Below are 23,956 nucleotides of genomic sequence, written 5' to 3'. Positions count from 1 at the left end.
ACACACACATACACATACACACACATACACACACGCATACACACACATACACATACACACACACAGAGACACACATACACACACACATACACACACAGACAGTGATATATAACTATTAATATAAACAAACGATAGATATGTAAATATAAACATTTTCAGAGGCAAATATGTAACAAAGATTTTAAAGCTTAAATAAAAGCCTTTTTGAAGAATGTGATTTGTTTTTTTACATCTCACATTGCATGATTTAGGACAGGAAAGACAATAATCTAATAAAGGATGTATTGATCTAAACAATGTGCCTAGCACTTTAATAAAATATGTCCTCATAATTTATTAGTTATGAAAAAAAATCATTTTCTGGCAGGACACATTTTTCCAGTTAGAAAATATTACAGGTCTTTGCTACAACACTTTTTCCCACATAGTAGAATTTCTCATAAGATAATATTCTTTTTACTAATATTTTCATTACTTAAGAACCAAGACGTTTGTGACCACATGTCTTCTCCTATATGGTAGACTGTGGTAGGCACCTTTAAAATGGTACCCAGGAATCAATGGCTCTTTGTAGTCATGCCCTTGTGAAATCTCCTTCCTTTAACTGTGGATGGGATTTAGCGACTCACTTCTCACAAGCTGAAAATAATAGTGGTGATGGGATATCACTGCTAAATTGGATTATTTTTTAAAAACTACTTATGGTTTTTAGCTGGAGAACTTCCTGACTTACTGGCTTTCCCCTCCCCTCCTCTCTTTCTTTTGTTTTCCCTCTGTCTTTCTCTGCCCAGTCACTCCCAGGAGAGGCTACTTGAAGAAGGAAGGTGTTACAGAATCGGAGGCCACAGAGAACTGGGGCATCCTAGCCAGGACCGTCAGCCACGTAAGTGAGATCTGTTGGAAGCACAGAAGTCTTCAAATGATGCAGCCACAGCCAACAGTTTGAAGTCAACCTCATGAGAGACTCGCTCAGCTAAATTACTCCTGAATTCCTGATCCAGAGAAACTGCGAGATAATAAATGTTTGTTTGAAGACACTAAGGTTTGGATAATTAGTTACATAGCAATAGGTCACCAGCAAATAATCCAAGGACCTGACTTCTGAGGATTATGAGGATGAATTTAAAATCTCCTTTGTTATGCTTCAATTATTTAAATTGGGCCAAAAGAATATAGTGACATCACCTTAATATCTTCATCAGAAACAAATTTTTTTTCTTTTTTTTTCTTTTTTCTTTTTTTTTGCTCAATGGAATTAGAGTTTGTTTGTTTTATCCTGAGATCTACTGAGTCAGTTGAGTCAAATATAAATACTTCATAATCAAACTTCATTTTGAAACCTCATTTTTTTTTTGTAATGGATTAGTAACCAAAAAGCAATAGCATTCTTACCTCCAAAAAAGTACTTCTCGCCAGTTTTAACTTGAAGAGGACTATTAGTTCGAACTGCTGATGCTTCATCTCCATCGATGGTGAGAATAGCAAAATTCTCCTTGGCTAGGAAGCGAACCTCGTGCCACTGTCCATCATTCAACCCAGAACCTGGTAAGTACAAGATAAAAGTTGTTTCTTTTCTTAAAATTACCTAGTTGAACACAATTTCTAATATCATCAAATCAGGATTTTACAAATAAAAGTGTTTTTCTCTAGGAAAATACAGTGTTGCTTACAATTCAAACTGATGTCTCATGTCTCTTTAACATTATAAGTGGTTCTATACTCCACCTAACTGAATAAGGCATAATATAACCCAACCACGTAGAGAAGCAGTATTAATACCACTGGGTACTTAGGGAAAGAAATGGGTTGAAAAAAAGTCATTTAGATGACCTTGTCCTCCCAAAGTGCTGGGATTACAGGTGTGAGCCACCGCACCCAGCCGCTGAGCACATTTTATGATTATGTGCTATTTTAACTTAGTGAATTATGAACTATTTTAACTTAGTAACTTATTTTCTGGTTAGCTTTGCTACAACTCATTCTCAGACAAGAAAATGCACGTATGGCTTTTACCTAATGTCTGTCTTTGTTTTTAAAATCTTTATTTTTCTGTATAGTTTGTTCTCTCTCAATAAACACACTTGGTGAGTATAGTTTATAGAAATTAAGTACTATATAATAATGTGTATGTGCAGTTATAAGTACTAGCTGACCACCAATAGACATGGAAAATAATAATAGGATTATGTGATCATTTACAAATGAGTTATCTTTATAATAGAGTACATGATATTAAAAAAAAAAAAAACAGCAAAATAAACCAAGAATGCATATCTCCAACAATGGCACTTCATTGTTGCGTGATACAACAATCTTTGGAAACAAAAAGTCTGTTGAATTATCCATTAGGTAGACAGTAGCTTAAACCTTTTGTTTAGTTTGTGTTCATTTTATGAAGAATAATCAGACAATTAAAAAGCAAAAAGGGGAGAGCAGTCAGGAAACATAAGCTTCTGGAGAGAGTTTAACACTTAGTAGCAGAGAAAACCAAGAGGGCCAGAATAGACTCTGTGAAGGCCTGTGCTATGACAAGGTGGTGGTTGGGGGGCATTTTGTGCTATTCTTCTTCAGATGGCACAATGTAGAATCCATAGTAGAAGTTACATGAGGGCGTGCTTCAGTTTCACAAAAGAAAGAGAACTCTAGCAAATAAAGGTATCCAAAAATAGAATGAGAGCAAATCAATGATGCACAGATTAGGGCTCCAAGCTCCTGATAATTTATATCAGGAATCTGAAATACCGGTTTGTGGCTGAAATCTGGCCTGCTGCCACCTGTTTTTCTATAACCTGTGAGCTAAGAATAGTTTTTACTTTTCTAAATGGTTGAAAAGAAATAAAAAGAAGAAGAATGTTTAGTGACATGCAAAAGTTATATACAATTCATATGTTAGTGTCCATATAAATGTTATTGGAATGTAGCCAAGTACATTTATTTACGTACCACGTGCCCTACAGCAAGAGTCTGCTGCACTGGAAACTATACAGTTCATAAAGCCTAGGCTATTTACCACAGGCACTCCTTTATAGGAAAATCATACATTACTAGTTGATTTATACTAAGAAATAGAAAAAACTATTTTAAAGAACGTAAGGGCTGTTGGAGCTTAGAAGATAGTCCCGTGTTTGCAGTAGTTACCCATATCATAGTAAGTATTATCACACATAATCACCCCTCAAGTGTTTTTTTTTGTTTTTGTTTTTGTTTTTTTTTTTTTAGGATTTTCAAATTTTAATTTAGTAATACTTACTGAGCACTTATTTTTGTTTTGTTTGAGATGGAATTCCACTCTTGTTTCCTAGACTGGAGTGCAATTGTGGGATCTCGGCTCACTGAAACCCCTGGCTCCTGGGTTCAAGTGATTCTCCTGCCTCAGCCTCCCAAGTAGCTGGGATTACAGGTGTGTACCACCACACCTGGCTATTTATGTATTTTTAGTAGAGACATGGTTTCACCATGTTAGTCAGGCTGGTCCTGAACTCCTGACCTTTAGATCCACCTGCCTCGGCCTCCCAAAGTGCAGGGATTACAGGCATGAGCCACCGCGCCCAGCTACTGAGCACATTTTGTTTCAATCAAGAATATAAAATCTCTGCTCTAAAGTAATTAATGCAAAAGACTTTCCAAATTATAAAATTTAGCATACAAGTGAATATAATAGCACAAATAGTATAATAGTATGCATAATAAAAATAATGTAATAAGGCAAACAGCTACATGAGCCCACTATCATCTTTGGTCTGCCATATGATCCAGCAATCCGACTACTGAGTATATACCCAAAAGGAAGGAAATCAGTACACCGAAGAGACACCTGCACTCCTGTTGGTTGCAGCACTGTTAACGACAGCGAAGATTCGGAAGCAACCTAAGTGTACGTCAACAGATGAACACAGAGTATTTCAATAGCCCCCAATGGTTCCTCTCATTTCACTCTTTGCACTAACAGTCTAATCTCCCCACAAAGTGGTATTATCTTTATAAATGTATAATTGGGATCACACTATTCCCTACAACAGCTTTCTGTTCTTTTTGAACTCATGAGAAGTACTGACTAAAGTCCTTCTTTTGGTGAACTAGGAGGTGTCATGTGAACCATCTGGAATGCTTTGTGTGAATTATCTTCATGGTTTTGCTCCTTCACATCAGGTCTTTGTGCAAATGTCATCTTAACAGAGAGGTGGTCTTTCCTAGCTATTTCTATATCACATATCATTTTCCCCTGTCTTCCAACATCCCTTCTTTTCTGAGCTTTATTTTTCCTTATAGTTTCTCTCATTACCAGATTTATTATACGTTCATTTATTAGCATATTTATTACTTTTATGTTTTCTGTCACTTGATTATAAGCTCTCTTTTGTCTGTTTTATTCTCTACTAAAAACCTACAGCTAAAACCATGTCTGGTACATAGTAGGTGTGAATGAATCTGAGGGAGTGATCCTGACCAGGAATCTGGCACTCTGGGTTTCATAGATGGCCAAGTAAATGATGAAACATAAAAAAGCAATAAAAATAAAGCTGGAGTTGCTGACTATGGTTTCTCAGCTCTAACTGCTAATGTGCAATATGACTAATTCTAAGGGTAAGGATTAAGTTCAGTAGATTTTTTGTTGTTGTTGTTAAGTTTCATTTAATGTCAGTGGGTCTTCCTGGAAATCTCCATTATCTTAAGCCCATTTGTAATTGACCTTGCTCTGTTATGAAGTAATTAAATTAAGTATATCTCTTCATCCCACCCTGGCTGTCACCTGCAGAAAACTCCCATACATTTCAATGGCTTCCAATGATGTAGAAAGAGGAATAGGCCAGACACTAGGTGTGCAAGGGAGAGTATTACGACAGCCTCTCAGAGAGACTCCAGTGGGCTCAAACTCAGTTGTCCATAGTAGCAATCTCCTTATTAAAGATCTTTTTTGTGGCTTTCCACCCAGACTTGTCTCACCTCCTCTCTCCCCAGTTACGTTTATTGGACCAATGTCAAATAAACCATATGCACCCATATTCATGTATCAGGGTCTACTTTTTGTACTTATAGGTTACTTTATAAGATAGTTCCTCACTGCAAAAAGAAAAAGGCATGATTTAAGTCCAAGTTCTTTTTCTGACAAGAAATCTTAAGTCATTGAATCCCAGAGTTTTATTTTTCCTGTCTGTACAAAAATTGGGTAAACAATAATTATGTTACTTCTTATCTTTCAAATATTCTGAAGAACACAAATAAAATCTCTTGTACTATAAAATGACTCTATACATGCAAAGGGTTATTTCTGAAGTTAGCTGTCAGCCAAGCAGCAGTGTTTACTGAAATAGTTCCATCTCAAGCGGGTCCCTTTGGGTATTTCCATGGAAGTGATGCATCAAAGACCATATCTTCACCATAGCATTTACTTCTGAAATACAAAGTAGGATTTATTGTTGCTTAACCATAGGACTACATGGTTTTGATTTTGATTTTTGCGTTTTATAATTTGACAAACCCTGCTATAAATACAGTTTTGGACATGGATCTCAAAGATATCAACATGATATTTGTTCAGTCCCCAAATCCAATTCCAAATAATCACATGTCCAGAGAAAGACCCTTATAAAATATCTTCAGTTATTCAAAAGGAAGAACAAGAAAGCCTTTCAGAAAATTCCTATGAAAATGTCTCCATCACAAAATTAATTTGGAAATGGAGCATCCTCTTTTTAATTTTTCATGGCAAAAGGTCTATTATTCTAATCAGATTAAAATTAAAAGGTTATTTTATTTTCTTCCAGGAACTTAATTACTAGAGAAATTAGAACCCAGATTAAAGGATCCTTGCTGATAGCAGCCACTGCTGTATCAAAGCCTAAGCTGTGATTCCTATTCATTTTCAATTATTATTTTGAAAATTTAATGTTAATTATCAAGAGGTGATACCTCAGTCATCTAAGATAAAAATGAGTCCGCAAATGTAGTGAAGTTTATTCTTAAATGTGGCAAGGAAGACTCAATTTCTTATAGAAAAATGTGCTGCTTCTTTCACATTTTCTTGGTCTACATCTTGTAAAAAATAGTATGCTGAAGGCTCTCTCCAGAGAAGAATAGAATTTCATGGTCGTTTTATATGTCGGCATATATAGATATAAAATTCTAAGCTCTATGTGCTAGCCATGGTGATATTTTACTTGTGTTTGATTCATAACACCTCACATAATTTTTTAAAACAATTATCTCCAGTATATAAGGAGGGACTGAGTCTACTAATCTGTAAGCATCCTATAGATGGTAACAGGTAAAACTTAGAATTGGAACTCAGATATAGTTGGTTCTAGAGCTTGAACAAATAAACAACAAACAAAACAAGAACCACAACAAAACACATTATAGAGACCCTGTGCATCCATGATCAGAGTTTTCTTATACTATGCAAACACACATATGCACACACAACACACACGCACACACAACACAGGTGCATGCACATGCACACACACACATACACACACTTCCATTTGCTACCACATCTGGAGAGGTGCTCAGTTTCTGGGGATATGTGTGTCTCATATGTCGTCAGGTCTGGAAATGAGGCTTTGAGTATGTGGATTAAGTATTTGTACACTAGTTACTCTTACTATTTGTATAGCATTAGAATGGTGACTGGTACATAGAAGACAGTGTATCTATATTATTAAGACAAAAAATATAGAAACTTTAATTCATTTTATTTCATAGAAAAGTAAGCTGAGACACATTTAATAATTTGTCTTTCAGCAGGGTGCTGCAGCTCACACCTGTAATCCCAGCACTATGGGAGGCCAGGCGTGCGGATCACCTGAGGTCAGGAGTTTGAGACCAGCTTGGCCAACATGATGAAACCCCATCCCTACTAAAAATAGAAAATTAACTGGGCGTGCTGGTGGTCACTTACAATCCCAGTTACTTGGGAGGTTGAAGCAGGAGAATTGCTTGAACCCGGGATGCGGAGGTTGCAGCAAGCTGAGATAGTGCCACTGCACTCCAGTCTAGAAGTTTCAACAAGAGCGAAACTTCATCTCAAAAAGAAAAAAAAATTGTCTTTGGAGTTTACTATCTCATAATTACAAATATTGATGTAGTGATAAGTAAGTTTTCTAAACAAGAAAGCAATGCAGTAAGTCTTTACAATGTGGAGATCATACCTTTCACCTACAGGACAACTAAAAAATGTGTCTTAGCCTTTTGTTAATGGAAATTTGAGGCTTGTGAAAACATATACAGTGACATGGGAAACATGTCCTGTACCTTAAACAACTAAGACAAAGGTAAAGATGATTTGTTCCACAGAAACGTGTGAGATGATTCACAAAGCAAGGACAAAGACACTGACGTTCAAATTGCCTGTGAAGACATCAGAACGAAATTATTTCTAAAAAGTGAGAACGAAAAACTGAACTTTCTAAATGATTTATGTATGTAACATGAAAAACACACAAATATTATTGACATCTTCACTTAGGCCTTGACAGTTTATGTGCAAGTTAGTAAAAATATACAATAACCCAGGAAACATGGAGAATTACCTTATATTTGGGGTCATACAATATTCAGGCACACGTGGAGCTTGCCCCATGAGAGGCTGAGATCAAATTGGAACCTGGGGCTGTTAGATTCACACTAGGTGGAATAGCACAATGAATAAGAACCTGGACTCTGAAGTCACACTGTCTGGATATAATTCTCATTTCTGCTCATCTGATAGCTGGGCCTTCAGCAAGTTAACCTTTTATGCTTCAACTCCCTTTTTTATAAATAGTAATAGTGAAATAATCTATTTCATAAGGTTTTTGTAAGATTAATTGTCTATATTACCATGTAGAATATGCCTAGCATCTAATTAGCACTCAGTAAATATTAGTTATTTGTTTATATTCAGTGAGTGAACTTAGTTCTCTAAATATCAACTTGGGTTGTTACTCAGGAGGCTGAGGCAGGAGAACTGCTTGAACCTGGGGGGTGGAGACCACAGTGAGCAAAGATCGCACCACTGCACTCCAGCCTGGGTAACAGAGTGAGGCTACATCTTAAAAATAAAGAAATTTTAAAAACAACTTTTTTTATGTACAAATACCTTCCTCTCCCATATATATAATATATAGTAATGCAATATCAGTGGTAAGAAATTTGTTGATTTGGAAAGGTATCTGAATACATCTCTTGTTAATATCAGAGTCAACAGTTTTCAACATCAATTCTGAGCTATGCAATAAAATCAAGCTTTTTTTTTTTTTTTTTAAATGGAGTCTTGCTTTGTCTCCCAGGCTGGAGTGCAGTCATGCCATCTTGGCTCACCGCAACCTCTGCCTTTTGGATTCAAGAGATTCTCCTGTCTCAGCCTCCCACCACCACGCTTGGCTAATTTTTGTATTTTTAGTAGAGACAGGGTTTGTTTCACCATGTTGGCCAGGCTGATCTCGAACTCCTGACCTCAGTCAATCCGCCCGCTTTCTTAATAGTTACCCATAAAATTTATCCTTTCCAAAATGTGTTTTTTCTTCAAATATTTAATACATGTGGTTCTGAACCTCTGTGAAATATTTCTAAAAATTAAATGTAATGCTAAGCGAGGGTTTCTCATGGTTAATAACTTGAGGAGACCGATATGAACTTGAGTACATATTTTCCAATTTTTTTTAATATATACTATTGAAACAGATTTAATTTCATACTTTAAAAATTAAATGCAAAAACATGATGTTGCTTCATAATAGGTATCCTCAGCTATTCAATAATTCATAATGATAAAAATGTTTCAATTGTACATTGTAAAAGGAAACTGATATTTATAAAGAGGATTTAACCTAAAACCAACATCTTTGAAACCATATTCCAGCATTTCTCAATTTTTTATAAGATAAATTGTTTTATAATATTTTCTCTAACACCTCCCTAAATTACAATTGTTAGAAACACTTGTTTTGAATGCAAATATAAAATGCTAATGAAAAGTTTTCTATCTGTGCTTTCTAATGTTATTAATTTTAAAGTAAGACTCTTGAGGCGGTTGCTTTGGTTGAACAAGAAGAAACAGATGTTGCTCTTATTAGAGACAAGAAGAAAAGACTGGCTTAATGAATGTTGGGAAAAAAAAGAATATATTTAAAATATAGTAGCAAATGAAGATGTAACATCTGTTAGAAAATGCTTCAAATAAAATTACAGTGACTGGAGTTTTCAGTCTTGTGATCAATATTCAATCTTGAGAGCAAAATTTCCTAGAATATGAATTCATCTTTAGGCAGTTACAGGGTTCTATGATGTGTTACTAATATATCTTATTAATAGTCAATTATCCTTTTATGCAATAAAACTTCCAAAAGGTATATAAATTTTCATATAAATATACCATGCACTATTTCTTATATTATCTATTTAAATTCAATATCTTAAGAAAATGGATCCATTTTGACCTTTCTCATTTTCACATGCCAATCTAAACCACATTATAAATATGATCAATTGTTGTCAGATAAAACATGTAAAAAGGTGCTTGGGCAGGTAGAAGATACTTTTGCTTTTTATGATAAAGAAACTGCCAAAAGCTTTATTGTAAAGTTACGAAGACAGAGTCACGTTGGAATGTGTCCTTCTTTTGGAAAAATCACTTGAATAGAACTTTTAAGTAAAACAAATACATTGGGGAGAGCGTATGGCATGACATTTTTTGGATGTGTTATTAGAAATGACCATTTCACAGCCGGGTGTGGTGGCTCATGCCTGTAAACCCAGCACTTTGGGAGGCAGAAGCGGGCAGATCACCTAAAGTCCAGAGTTTGAGACCAGCCTGACCAACATGGTGAAACCCTGTCTCTAGTAAAACTACAAAATTAGCCAGCATGGTGGTGCATGCCTGTAATCCCACCTACTCCAGAAGCTGAGGCAGGAGAATCACCTGAACCCGGGAGGCAGTTGCAGTGAACCAAGATTGAGCCATTGCACTCCAGCCTGGGCAATAAGAGCAAAACTCTGTCTCAAAAAACAAACAAACCAACCAACCCAGAAATGACCACTTCATTTATCTAATATGTAGAATCTTAGGGATGGGATGCATTCTTTTCTTACAGGCACCCAAATTCCTCTAAGAAAAAAGGGATCTAGGTAGTGGTCCTTCTCTTGTCTGCACATTAGAGTCATTTGGTGGAGCTTTGAAAGTTCCACTCTGATTCCTCCAAATCATAAATGAGAGACATTAAGGCACTAAATAAATGGAGATATATACCATGCGATTCTAACTAAATCCCAACAGTAAAATTTTTGTAGAAATACATGAGATGATTCAAAAATGTTTAAGAAAATGCAAAAAGACCTTAAATATTCAAAATAAGCAAAAAAGAAAAACCCAGTTAGAGAACTTGTTTGATATCAAGATGATAAATTTATATTATTGGAGAAAGATCATAAATAGACTCACATGTAGGTAGTCAACTGTTTTTTTAACAAAGGCACCAAGGCAATTTAATGGAGAATGAAGTGTCTTTTTCAAAAAATGATGCCGAAACAACTGGATAAATATAGAGAAGATGTATTTTTGACTTCTACTTTATACAATCAAACAAAAAAAGTAGTTCTCGATGGATTTTAGACCTAAGAAAACAGAATATTTTCAGGATCTTGGGGCTAACAGAGGTTTCCTACAGGACATCAAAATCACTTGATAATTTGAGATCCATCAAATTTAAAAACTTTTTCTCATCAATAGACATGGTTAATAAAATCCACAGCAAGAAAGAGACAAGGAAAAAATATTTTCAGTGCATGTATCTTAAAATAGAATATACTAAGAGCTCCTATAAATCAATAATTACTGGAAAAAATGGGCAAAACTCACGTCCCAACTAAAGATCTATTAATTACTCATAAGCACATTAAAAAGTACTTTATATTATTATTCATCAGGGAAATCAAAACCATGATATATAATTGTATACCATTTCTGTGACCAAAAATTAAAAGGACTAAGTAGGATCTAGAGCAATTTGAACCCTCATGCATTGCTGGCTGGAGTATAAAATTGTACAATCTTTTTGGAAAACTCTGGACAGTTTTCAATAAAGTCAAACATATATTAATCCTATGACCAAACGATTCCCCTCCTAAGTATGTATCTACCAATATCAAAATGTATGTTGCAAAAATACTCATACAGGAATGCTTGACAACCTTATTCACAACAGTTGCAAACTGGAAATAAACAGGTGTACATACAGTGTATATTCAAACAAGGAAATATTACTAAATCATAAAAAAAGAAAAAATAATGAACTAGTGACACAAGCAACAGCATGAATGAATTTTTTAAATATTGTGTCTTGTAAGAAAAACCTGCACATAAAAATAACATGTTCTATGAATCCTTTTATGTGAAATTCGAAAACAGGCAGAACTAGTTTATAAAATAGACAGGGAGGGGAACATCACACACCAGGGCCTGTTGTGGGGTGAGGGGAAAGGGGAGGGAGAGCATTAGGACAAACACTTAAAAAATACATCTAGGCTTAAAACCTAGATGATGGATTGATAGGTGCAGTAACACCATGGCACATGTACAGCTATGTAGCAAACCTGTACGTTTGGCACATATATCCCAGAACTTAAAGTAAAATAAAATTTTAAAAAAGAATAAAACAATCAAGCTGATAGAAATCAGAACAGCAGCTGTCTATAGGAAGGTGGCTGCAAGTGGGAATGGACTGTAGGTTGGCACGAGGAAGTTTCTCAGGTAGAGTAAATGTTCTATATGGTAATTGGGTGCTTGTTGTCTCAGGGTATATACTTATCCAAATCCATTGCATTGTACTTTTAAAATCTGCATGTTTCATGAACAGTTGGTCCTTATTATTTGCAGATTCAACATTTGTGGATTTGCCTACTTGCTAAAATTTAGTCGTAAATGCAAAATCAATACCCATGGTCGTTTAAAGACTCATGCACACATAGAGTTGTCCTAAGGCACAAGTTTCCAACTGGGGTAATGCTTTGCCTTCCTGTTTAAGGTCTCAACCTACAAACAAGTATTCTTTTCACTGTATATCCAGTGTCTTTTTTTTTTTTTTTTGGAGATGGAGTCTCGCTCTGTCACCGAGGCTGGAGTGCAGTGGTGCAATCTTAGTTCACTGTAACCTCCTCCTCCCGGGTTCAAGCAATTCTCCTGCCTCAGCCTCCCAAGTAGCTGGGATTACAGGCACAAGCCACCACGCTCAGATAATTTTTTGTAATTTTAGTAGAGACAGGGTTTCAGTGTGTTGTCCAGGCTGGTCTCGAACTCCTGACCTCGTGATCCGCCGGTTAGGAATATTTTTAACCAACAGAACAGGAGTGAGTCACTGCGCCCTGCCAGTGCTATGATTTTTACACTTTTGTGCTTTTGTTGACTTTGCTGTTACAAGTGGTCTCCTAACATAGTGCTGAAGTGCTCTTTAGCGATCCTAAGTTAAAGCTGTTATGTGCATTACACAGAAAATATGTGTTTGTTAAATTTGATTCCGGCGTAAGTTACAACGCTGTTGAACGTGAGCTGTGTTTGAATCAATGATAAATATTAAATACAGTAACTTTAAACAGAAACACACACAAAAACAAGGTTATGTACTGATTAGTTGGTGCAAATACTGTGATCAGAGGCTAGCAGGAACCTAACCCTGTATTTCCCATAGGAAAAATGGTTCAATAGTTGCTAATTCAGTTTTCACAGTGACTGTATAGAACATAACTATATATTGACTGAGAATCAACTGTATGTAATTTTTACCTCAATAATATATAAATGTTTTCAAATGGAATAGTGGTGATATTCATTTTGAAGTTCAACTAAGTTTCATTCAATGTCTACTTTATGCTGTATTTTCTGCATTATCAAACAATGGGAAACTCAATACACATGAAATTATTTGTTCTTAAACAAGAGAAACCAATCAGACTCTTAAAATGTTGAACTTACAGAGATCAATATTTTAGCATATTAAAAATTAAATAACTACCCCAAGACTAAATGTTCATGTAAAAATTTTTAGTGGCTGTTTCAACCATTACTGATTCCCAGCCAAAAGACAAACATGACTATATTTCAAAGACTCTTATTTGCAACTTCATTATTCTGCTAATGATTCATCTCTTTTCTTGACATAATCTTACAGAGCAGGTAAATTTAGTAGAAATAGGTTTATACAAGGAGTCATTTTCATTAATCTTATCACTTTTGGCAGACTCCTTCTCCTTCCTTCTTTCCTTTCTTTCTTCCTTCCTTCCTTCTTTCCTTTCTTCCTCCCTTCCCTCCTTTCCTTTATTTTTCTTTCTTCTTTACTTCTCACTCTCCCCAGCTTTTTTTTTTTTTTTTCATATTTGATTCTCTGTTGAATATAAAACACAATACAAGTTGTCATGAATAGGAAGCTATTGTTAGCTTCAAGGAGGGCTCCGATTCATCTGACTATTGATTAATGAAGACAGGTAGATAAGATCTAAGATGGGGTGTGGCAAAGCCATTAGAGTCTGGGTGTCACACCAGGATGTCATTCATACCAGGATTTTAAATGACAATATCAATCCTCTGTTTATTTATACATATGTATTGAATACCTACTATTTCCTAAGTACTATTTTAGCACTAGAGATACAGTATGTCATAACTGGTTTCTGGTCTAGAAATATTTAGCTATTTTAATTTGAATAGCTTATTAAATTTCTTGGTAACTTGGTTTCCTTACAGAGGAAATCATGATTGATGAGTCCTAATGTACAGGAGGCACCTGATATCATCAAGAGATAGTAGCATCTTTTATTTTATCATTATTATTTTGTCATGTATGTATAAAGACAAAGTACATGTATGTATAAAGGGAAGGAATTTTGGAGGTTTTAGAAAGGGAACACATCACATTTTGTGTGTAGTGCATGAGGTCACAACACGAAGACATTAGAGGGTGGCATTTGAGATGGGATTCAGGTTTTAAATACAGACTTTTAAAGAATACAATTCTTCATCCATAAAGCGACGTTTATTGGAGAAAACTGGGAAAACTCAAAAAAGTATACCAGAGAAAATATTCGTATCATGAACAGATATCACACTTAATATTTGTTGTATTTCATCTGGCTTTGGCCATGGGTAACTGCAAACTATTCACATTCCTTTGATAACTGAAGAAAGGTTAAAAAATAAAGTATAACAGGAAGAAGCCCATGATGATCATCATCTACTGCTTTCTCTGATTTCTTATGACTGGGGTGATTTGACAGTCTTTGCTTTTCATCTTTTCATCTATTCTATTTTCAGCTATTCTCTGAAGAGAAAAACATGTAAACTCACTCGCACCAGCTTAAGCCCTTTTATGGTTCTTCTTCAAGTAGTCAAGCTCATTCTTTCACTCATTTATTCACTTATTAATTCATCTCTTACCATGTGAGTGGCATAGTTTGAGGTGTCAGGGGTATAAGAGTAAACAAGACACACAAGGCCCCTGCCTTCATGGAGCTTAAATTCTTGTGTGTAAAGACAGACAACGGGTTAACAGGTAAAATTTCAGATGGCGATAACTGCTATAAAATAACTGAAACAGAGATTGTAATAGAGAGAGAAGAATGACGGACAAAAGGGTAATGCTCTGAGGAGGTGACAGTAAATCTGAAGCCTGAAGGACAACAAGAGGTCAGCCACATGATGATCTGAGGCGAAGGCCCTGAGAGAAGAGATGCTTGGTGTATTGGAGCACCAGAACAAAGTGACCAGAGTCCAGAAGGCAACAGGGAGGGACTGAGGAAGTAAGAGAAAATATATAAGCAAAGATCTGATAAGTAGAAGGCAAGAGTGAAGGTAGGGACATCTATTAGGAAGGTCTTACAGTCTTCAGGGCAAGAGATGAAGGGAGTTTGGACAGAGGATAGCCCTGGAGAAACGTGGCCAGATTTGTCATGTTTTGGAGGCACAGCTGATGGGTCATTGAATGGCTGTCAACATTTTGAGAAAGAGATCTGTGACTTAAGCAACTGAGTGGAAATGGATGCCATTTAACTGTAATGAGAGACTGGGGCGGGAGTCGAGGTTGGGCATATCTATGAGATAGTTAAGTAGAGATATCGGGTAGGCCATTATATATTTGGGTCTGTAGCTCAAGAAAAAAAAAATGCAGTCTGGAGATATAAATCTTATGTCATGAGCACAAGTCATGGGGCAAGATGAGGTTACCTGGGGAGAGACTTGACATGGAAAAGAGAAGAGAGTTTAGGTTGAGCCTTGCAAGTGCTCTAAATTTTAGAAGTTGAGAAAATGGATGAGAGGCCATGTGGCAGAGATTCTTGGGCTTGTCTAAACTTCAGTTAAGCTCCTAAAGTTTCTCCTAGGCCCATCTGTGCAATTCCTTATACAATTCAGTTTAGCAAAGATCCTGGCTAAGTAAGTTTAGCAAGACACCCCCCCGATTCCTACTCCCCCTGCCCATTTTCCTTATCTAATTACCCCAGTATCTGATCAGGTTCCTCATCCTTCGCCATTACTGGGGATGGCGGATCACCCAGCCTGCCTTCAGCAAGAATCCTGTTAGCACAGTTTAACCAGAATCCCCTTTGCATCTGATGCTTCTTCTTAGTAATGTTCCATTCACTGACCCCACTTTGTTCTTTGGCTATAAATTCCTGCCTGCCCGTGCTATATTTGAAGTTGAGCCCAGTCTCTCTCCGCCACTGCAAAATCCCTTTGCTGTGGTCCCCATACCTATTGAGATGTTATTGAATAAAATATTTCTTACCATGCCTTACCAAGTGTCACTAAATATCGTTTTTTCTTTAACACAGGAAAGATGACTGAGAGAGAGAGAGGCCAGTAAAAGGGTAAGAGAATGTGATGTGAAGAAGATTATTTCAAGAAGGAGGGACTAGTCAACTCTTACAAGTGTATCTGAGATATCAAGTAAAACAAGGAGAAGAAGGGGACATTAGATTTGAGAATATGAAAGAGAAAGACGATTGGAGTGGAAATGGGAGAATACGGTAGGTGAGGGATGGAAAGAGAAGATGTGGCCCTTGAGTAGTTTAATTATGCAGGAGAAGAACTTTGAATAGTGGTGTATATTGAGAATCTAATGAAAACTATGAATCCTGATTCAAGAAAAACTCATTCATATATACTCCAAATTTGTATGCAATTTCAGGAGTTTAGGTCTTCTCTCAGGTTCAAAACCGTGGTTTATATAATCCATCATTCTTTAATTGTGCCATTTGACTGTATTGGGTAATGCATATACTGTCATTTCATTTATGCTTTTCTGATTATTTTTCTTACACTTCATTTTTTTCTAGTTAAAAGTTTGTAGGTTATACTTCCTGTTCCTTAATTAGCTTTCTAAAATAAATATGCAAGTTAATTTTTAAGTGAAATATTAGTATTTGTTTACCGTCACTGCTTTGTTCTGTTCTAAGCAGAGATTTGTAGTGGTAAGATCGCTATTTTATCATTTTAGGAATATAAGTTTTCATCATTATTAAATTACAATTTCTTAAATCTAAATTGACTAAGTTATTCTTAGACCTTTACTTTTGTCTAATACATATTTCAGATAAATGTAATATCTTACAGTTTTCTATGAAGGCGCAAAATCATTCTTGGATTATAGAAAATAGATACTATGTAAATGGCAAGGATATTCACATCAATTCCTCTGACTTTTTCTGAGGATATATCTATTTGACACATTGTAGACAATTTAAAAATAAATCTGATGATTCCTGACTTTGTGGAATGTGCCCAACTGTATGGTCTAATGATATTTCAAAAGCTTTATGTACATATTTATAATTTCTAGAAAACACTTCTCTGTATTTTACAAATTAGAGTTACATAGCTTGGGAAGAATAAATAAAAATAGATGGGAAAGATAGAGTGTAGCTGAGATTAGTTTGGTATCCAACTGGGAATCTGACAAGAAGTCATCCCAAATATAGGCATTCTCTTGTTTTCCATATCCTAATTGTAATATGCCATTAAAACTCTATTGGTCCCATCTTCAAGGCTGATGTTATCCTGTTAGAGAAATGAACACTAGAATGTTTACAGAGTACCTTGCCTCTTCTCCATGTCCCAAAGGCACATAGTTCCTGTTGTCTTATGCATTAAAGAAGAAATTATGTAATGCTATTGGTCAATGACTTCTTAAATTCTGTTATATTAGTATTATAGATGCAATGCAAAAAGTATTTTTAAAAAGGAATAATAGGAATATCGTAAATGAAAATAATGACATTTACACAAGATTAATTCTTGAATCAATTTTCTCATTTTTTCTAAATGTTTATAACGAATAAAAAGCTTAAAATGAAAAATTGTCAGAAATGTAATTTAATGACTTCCTTTAAAATAGTATGTATGATTAATTCTATCCTTTGAAATATTTCAAAATCTTGGTTCCATAATAATCATAAAGAACTTGAATTTTAGTGGCTTTCATTAAAATAGAGCCTTTTTATACCTGTGTTTACTGGATAACTCCAGTAACATAATTGATTTAAGTTAGAGAGTTTATCCAGTCACTCAGAGGCTCAGAAATTCCCAGGTTCAGGAAATCACCATGGTCAGAATCCTGACAAGGAAAAGACATCTTAAAATATTATATCCCGGTACAGTCCTTTATGATTTGAATAGAAATAATTATTCTTAAATTGCCTTATAAATTGCATAAGAAGAAGAGAGTTTCTTATTGCAGATAATTCTGCATTAAACCTTTTTTATAAAACTCTGTTTTTATACGTGCCACCACATAATCTTCATCTTTTATTCAAAGGATGCACTTAGGCTGCAGATACAGGCAAAAACTCAGCCCTTACCTTTTACAAGTAGGTTTTTCTTGCCAGCCTCTCTACTACTTATTCTTCTACATGACTCCTAGCAGCTTCTGTATATTTCAGCTCGATGTCATTTCCTCCAATTAAACTACTAATGAGGACTGAACCTTGAAAAGTACATCTCAAAGTATTTATTAACTAAGTCTCTTCAGCAATCTTCAATTCAACAATAACCCTTTTTGAGTGTCAACTGCACTTTCGGTCGTTTTTCTTACTCCTAGTGGCAAAACTTGTGTGGAAAAATGCCATAGGTGAGCTCGTTAAAACAGTAGTGAAGTAACACATATTAGGATATAAATTTATGTTACCAAGTCTTTTGTGGATTATAAACTAAATGTGATAGGCATCTGATTAATGGTTAAAAATAAAAAGAAATATTTTAAAATGTAATATTTTTATCAGAGCATACATTTTTAAAAGATTGATTTGTTATTAATATGGTTTCATGGGTTGGCATCACGTACATAAGTCAGGTATGTGTGCTTCTATATGTGTACGCACACATATGTGATATTCATTACATGCTACATAAGACAGGAGAGCTGTGTGATATATCAAAATAGAGCTGGGTTCGAATTTGGGCAGCATGGACTATAATATTATGCGAACAAGTAGCTTCATCTCTCTGTCCTCCAAATTTCTGTCACTAAAATGAATGCTTCATTTCAGCTGTGTTACAAGATTCCTTTACATGCTAGGTATTTTTAAAAAAAGGCTAGAATGCATTCATGTGCCATAGAGGGGAATAGAAAGAGCAATGATGATGTATTGATTCGGGGGGAAAAAACATTATTTAGGGCACATTAAAATAAATACTGATATAATTGAAGCTGCATAGTTTTGGGTTCACATTTGTACTTGCTGTTCTTGATGACTGTAAACATTAAACACAATGGCCATGGAACACCTACAGAGATGAAAGAAATTGCAGCTGAGATGACAAAAGAAAATTACATGTGGAAAATGCAGGAATAGTCACTTGAATCTTGTATCTTAGTAAAGGAAAGATGGGGACTCCTGGTAACTTTATAGAATCTTGGGAATAAATAAATGACATACTAACATGGAAGATGAAACCAAGACCATAGAAAGAACTAAGATCTTTTACCAGATAAAATCCGAAAGGGAATTCATGGCCACTTCTGTGATTTAATGCAACTTGTAGAGTCCCATAAAGTACTGGGAAATTGAAGATAGAAGTAAGATTTTTGGGAAAAGCATTTGCTCTCTATTTCAGAAATTCTCTGGAATACTAATATTAGGATGAAGAGGTCATCCAGCAATACCCCACAAAGACAATTATGTGAGAGAATTTCTGGTAGGTTAGATGACATACAACATTAAACTTCTATGATATGAGCAATTATCATTTTCTTATTTATAGAACATGTCCTATCTAAAGACAATAGTAGCTAGATACACAGATAATCTTTTTTTATTATATAGCACAATTATATTGTTTCTGGTAGCTACTTGCTGCGTATTGCTTAAAGTTGGTTGCTAGATGAGCATCCCTCTAGTTAAAATGAATTATTGAAACTAAAAGCAACCTGGAGTGTTGGTAATATTCTATTTCTTGATACAGATACTAGTTGCATAGGTACGTTCAGTTTTTTTTTAAAAGCCTTTGAACTATACAATATGGACATTTTTCATATGTATATTGTATTTCAACAAAATAAAATAATAAATCAGGGCAAGAATATATTTAATGTACAACATAAAAATACCTTAAAATGTGGAAAATATTGGAGTCACTATTATCTTTAAAACTCATTAGCTAGGGGTGTATAGAAGTGTCAAAAAACTCATGAAGTATGCATACAGTTGTAGGATATTAATACATTATAATATAGCAAAACTGATAGCTATCAAGGCCATTAATACCACGTGAACTGGAATATATAAGAGGAAATTATTGGTGGATTATGACACAGTACACAAAGTGTTCATAAAATTTTTGAAGGTGACTTCAGGGCACTTTCAAGGGTTTTCAAGTTGATCTCACTTTCAAATTATGTCTAATTTCATTTCTAAACTTAAGGTGGCTGGGTGAAGTGGCTCATATCTGTAATCCCAGTATTTTGGGAGGCCAAGTCAGGAAAGTTGATTGAGACTAGGAGTTAAGACCAGCTTGGACAACGTAATGAGACCCCATCTTTCTCTTTGTATAAATAATAGTAATAAATTAAAAAATAAAAATAAATTAAGGACTTTCCTTTGACTAAATTATCATCCATGATTAAGGCTCTTTTATGACATACAGATACATATAATATAAAATTAAGCACCATTTTGTTTTGCTTTCCCTTTAAACTGTAAAGAGTTCATCATCTTCCCTGTATTTAAATTTTCGCAGGCTTTCCTCATCTTCGTTCTTCTTAAATTCACCATCTCTGTATGTCTTAGACTAAAAAGTATAACCAGATGGTTCAAATAGCCTAATGTTTAGCTTTTGAAATATCACCACTGTCATGGCTTAAATTAGCTTGAAGGTACTTAATCTTCACTCTGCTCTCACATGTTCGAGAGATGATGATGTTATCCAAACCATGGCGCACAACGACAGTGACTTTCCAGGAAAAGTTAAGTTCTTTGGTAGCTGGGGATATAAGTCAAGTTTGAAAAACTAAATATACATTATTTGACAAAGGATTTTCATGTGACTGGACACACTTGATTTATATAGATTACACACTTAGACTAATAGCTACAATTAGAGTGTCCCCTTTGTGTCTAGCTCAGCCTTTAACAAGTTGTACTAAGGTTTTATGCCCACTGTCAAATCTCCCCAAGGTAAAGCCATAACCTCTGAAGAACAAGGAGGACTAAGAAGGCACAGAATTTTGGGAGAAGAATTTATAACAAAACCGGATGAGTGAATTAAGTCAGTCTTGGTGTGAAGAAGACACTGGCTTCTAACCTCCCTTCTTTTGAAAGTTGGAGGTCCTGTCTATCCTCCAACAGTGATTTCAGAGGTGATCTGAGCTCACAAGGGTAAAGGGTGGGAAACTCCAGTAGCTAGTAGCTACCTGCTGATGATCACACAGGTCATAGTCAAGAGAAGGGAGAAAGGCCTCTAGATCAATTCAGTGAAAACCAATTCTGTAAGAGTGGATTGGCCAAAAACAATTATCTAAGAATCAGTTGATGAGTAACTCACCAAATTCATCAATTTTACCAATTTATTAGGTAATTGTGTTAAGAAATATTCATCTTGATTATATGAATATGAATGTATTCATCTTATGAATATATGCATGAATATATTTCTCTTCAATATATCCAATAAATGTGAATATATTAGTAGTATTTTAGGGATTATTTAATTTATCAAAAGCTAAGGGTCATAGGTTTAGTCTTTTAATATATTCATGAAGAACATATTCATGAGGATTGTAGTTATGAACTAAATCATCCTGTGAATATAGTAAAGGAGAGTATATTCAGGGAATTCTTTCATTCAATTATTCAATACTATGTGAGACAATACCCTAGACAATATGACTACATCAAAAATAAAGTTACTGACCTCACAGGGCATCAATTCTTAATATATATATTGTCTTTTAAAAATATTTAATATAAGCTTTTGGCTAATCAATTTTTTAAATCTGGTGAATTTACCTATTTCAAGGAAGATATCTCTGAGTAACGTTGCAGCCTTCGGGTATTGGATGCTGATGATTCTTTATAAAAATCTTGCACCAGAGGTTTATTATATTGGTCCTTATCATTATTTGTAATGTTCACATATAGCTTTCTTTAAAGTTACATGTGAACTTTCTTCAGAGTTATATGTGAACATTAAAAATTTAATAAGTGGCCATTCTGTGTAACAGCCAGAGTTACTTCCCATTTTGACCATGAACAGACGATTAAATCGAGATTGAAAAAATTTAAGAGACTTGCCCATACAAACTAGTAAGTTGGAAACCTGGTAATAAGACCCAGGTTTGTGAAATGCCAAGTCAAAGATTTTTTTTTTTTTTTTTTTTTTCACTTTTCAGAGCTGCCACTTATCAGTATTACAACTCTGCACTTTCCAAAACTTGAGATTTTGTTAGCTGGGTTTAGCACAGGTTATTAACTCAAATTTCTGTAATAACAACGAAAAGGATATCTTACTTTTCATATCATGGGATGTATACTTTCCACTCACTTTATTTTTTTAAAGCAAATTATGGTAGAAATATAGTACATCAGAACAATTTCTATGTTAAAGCATAAAAGTAAGGTTAATGTGAATATAACAGTTATTGTTACTAATTCTTATTTTTATTAAGCAATGAATAGCTTCATTAAGTAATCCATTAGTCTTTCTTGCTAGCTTTGTGGGAGAAAGAACAATAAGACTGCTTGAGTTAAACCTTGTGTGGCTTTTAAAAGAGAAAATGTTCTTTCCCAAAGGGCAGTACCAATATAAAACCCTAAGCTGAACATCATTATTCTCTGAGAAAGTCATCAAAACAAAATGAAAATGTTGGCATTTTCGTAAACGAGTTTGCATTTTATTGAGCATGACTTCCACGAAAGATTTTTTTGGTCCCGGTAAGAGATGCCTGAATATGAAGCAGACTTGCTGGAGGATGTATGACCTCTGTTTTTGTCTATGAACTGTGCAAAGACAGAAAGGGCTTTTGTTATTGTTTTCCTGTAAAAACCTCAGCTGTTTAATTTATTTATTCCCAACCAGTTCTCAAAGGGAACTCAAGTAAACAGAAATTGGTCACTAGACACCTCGTTTCACTGTTGATTTTCTCCTTTGTTTAAACAGCAGCTTTCCCACTTTGGTAATGTCTTGGCTCAAACAAAAGTTATGGTTACACAAGAAAGAGTTTACATTTAGCTGTATACATTTGGAAAACAAACATCATTTGTATTATATAAAAGGCAGAAAGAGTCCACTGTAAGTCACTGTAAGATCACTTTACATGTAGACTTGAATTGTTCACTGTGCTATGCAGACAGAATTTAAGAACAAATCTCATGCTTTCATTCAGGCTGTCCACCTATCTGACAGATCTCTGCCTACCACCTTGTAAACATCCTAATAAATCCCTACTTAGCATCTTGTAAACTTACCATTTTCTACTCTGATCGATGAAGTTACCTCAAGACAGGAATCATAAGTTATTTCATTCCTAAAGTATTTAGCATTTACATTGGTTCAAGTCAATGTTAACTTTGTGACAAAAGGGAGCCACTGAGAGGTGACGAGAATTCTAATAATGCCTAGTGTATGGTATGCTGGTGGATCATCTAGGGATAGGTTTATGAAGCAACATAAGGAATCTAACTAGGATGATTTTTTTCCTTCTTTAACCAGGCACTTAATAATAATCAATAATATAATTTAGCTCTTACTATGTCAAGACAATGAGATGATACTTAAGAAGACAAAGTTACTGTTTTATGGAAATTAGATGCCAGATGAAAATGTATTTTATATGATTATTAGGTCGTATTGGCATAAACATGAAGAGTACTGACAATAAAACTATGGGGACCCATCGCCTAAATTCATCAAATATTTACTGAGCATTTATTATGAGAAATAATGAATTAATATATCTTTCTCAGCAAGATTTATCATCTCTGAGTCAAAGCTTTAAGAATGAATAATCATCTCACCGTTAGCCTGCTCAAGAAATTATAGCATTCTATTTTTCTTTTACTTTAGAGATAATTATTTTTAACTGGAAGAAATAATGCATTTATAAAAATATTTATTTTACGTAGAAATTTTTAGTACATTATCTGAAATCCAAGTATATCTATCACTAGTAAATTTATGTAGATTATAACATGTCAAAATGTAGATGAGTATTACTAACATATTTGGCATAATATTATAAAGATAGGGTTCAGAATGATTATAGTTATTTAATCATCTTCATCATAATGATTTCAAGTACGTATTTTTGGATATGTCTAGCAGGCTATGTATAATGCTCTGTATTCAGGATAGAAACTAATTTGTATTTATTCAATTTTACATTTAAAAATGTAAGCTCCACTTTGTTACAAGTACAGTTATAAAATCCGATCACAGATGCAAAATTATACATGTTATTTATAATTTTTAGATTTTTAAAAATAATTATACAAGTTTTAT

At 34.6% G+C, this 23,956-nt stretch overlaps 1 protein-coding gene across 2 annotated transcripts in view; it reads right to left on the bottom strand.

The window, feature by feature from the left end:
* The window catches only part of CNTNAP2 (contactin associated protein 2), a 2,251,282-nt gene that overhangs the window by 1,098,539 nt on the left and 1,128,787 nt on the right, over positions 1-23,956 (bottom strand). For both annotated transcript variants that reach the window (XM_026456367.1, XM_026456368.1), the window contains one exon: positions 1,393-1,542. In XM_026456367.1, the coding sequence (XP_026312152.1) occupies positions 1,393-1,542 (150 nt within the window). The remainder of the gene's footprint in view (positions 1-1,392; positions 1,543-23,956) is intronic.

The sequence above is a fragment of the Piliocolobus tephrosceles genome, chromosome 8 (assembly GCF_002776525.5).
Source record: "Piliocolobus tephrosceles isolate RC106 chromosome 8, ASM277652v3, whole genome shotgun sequence".
In the NCBI taxonomy this organism is placed as follows: domain Eukaryota; kingdom Metazoa; phylum Chordata; class Mammalia; order Primates; family Cercopithecidae; genus Piliocolobus; species Piliocolobus tephrosceles.
This window is presented reverse-complemented; position numbering and strand designations above follow the sequence as displayed.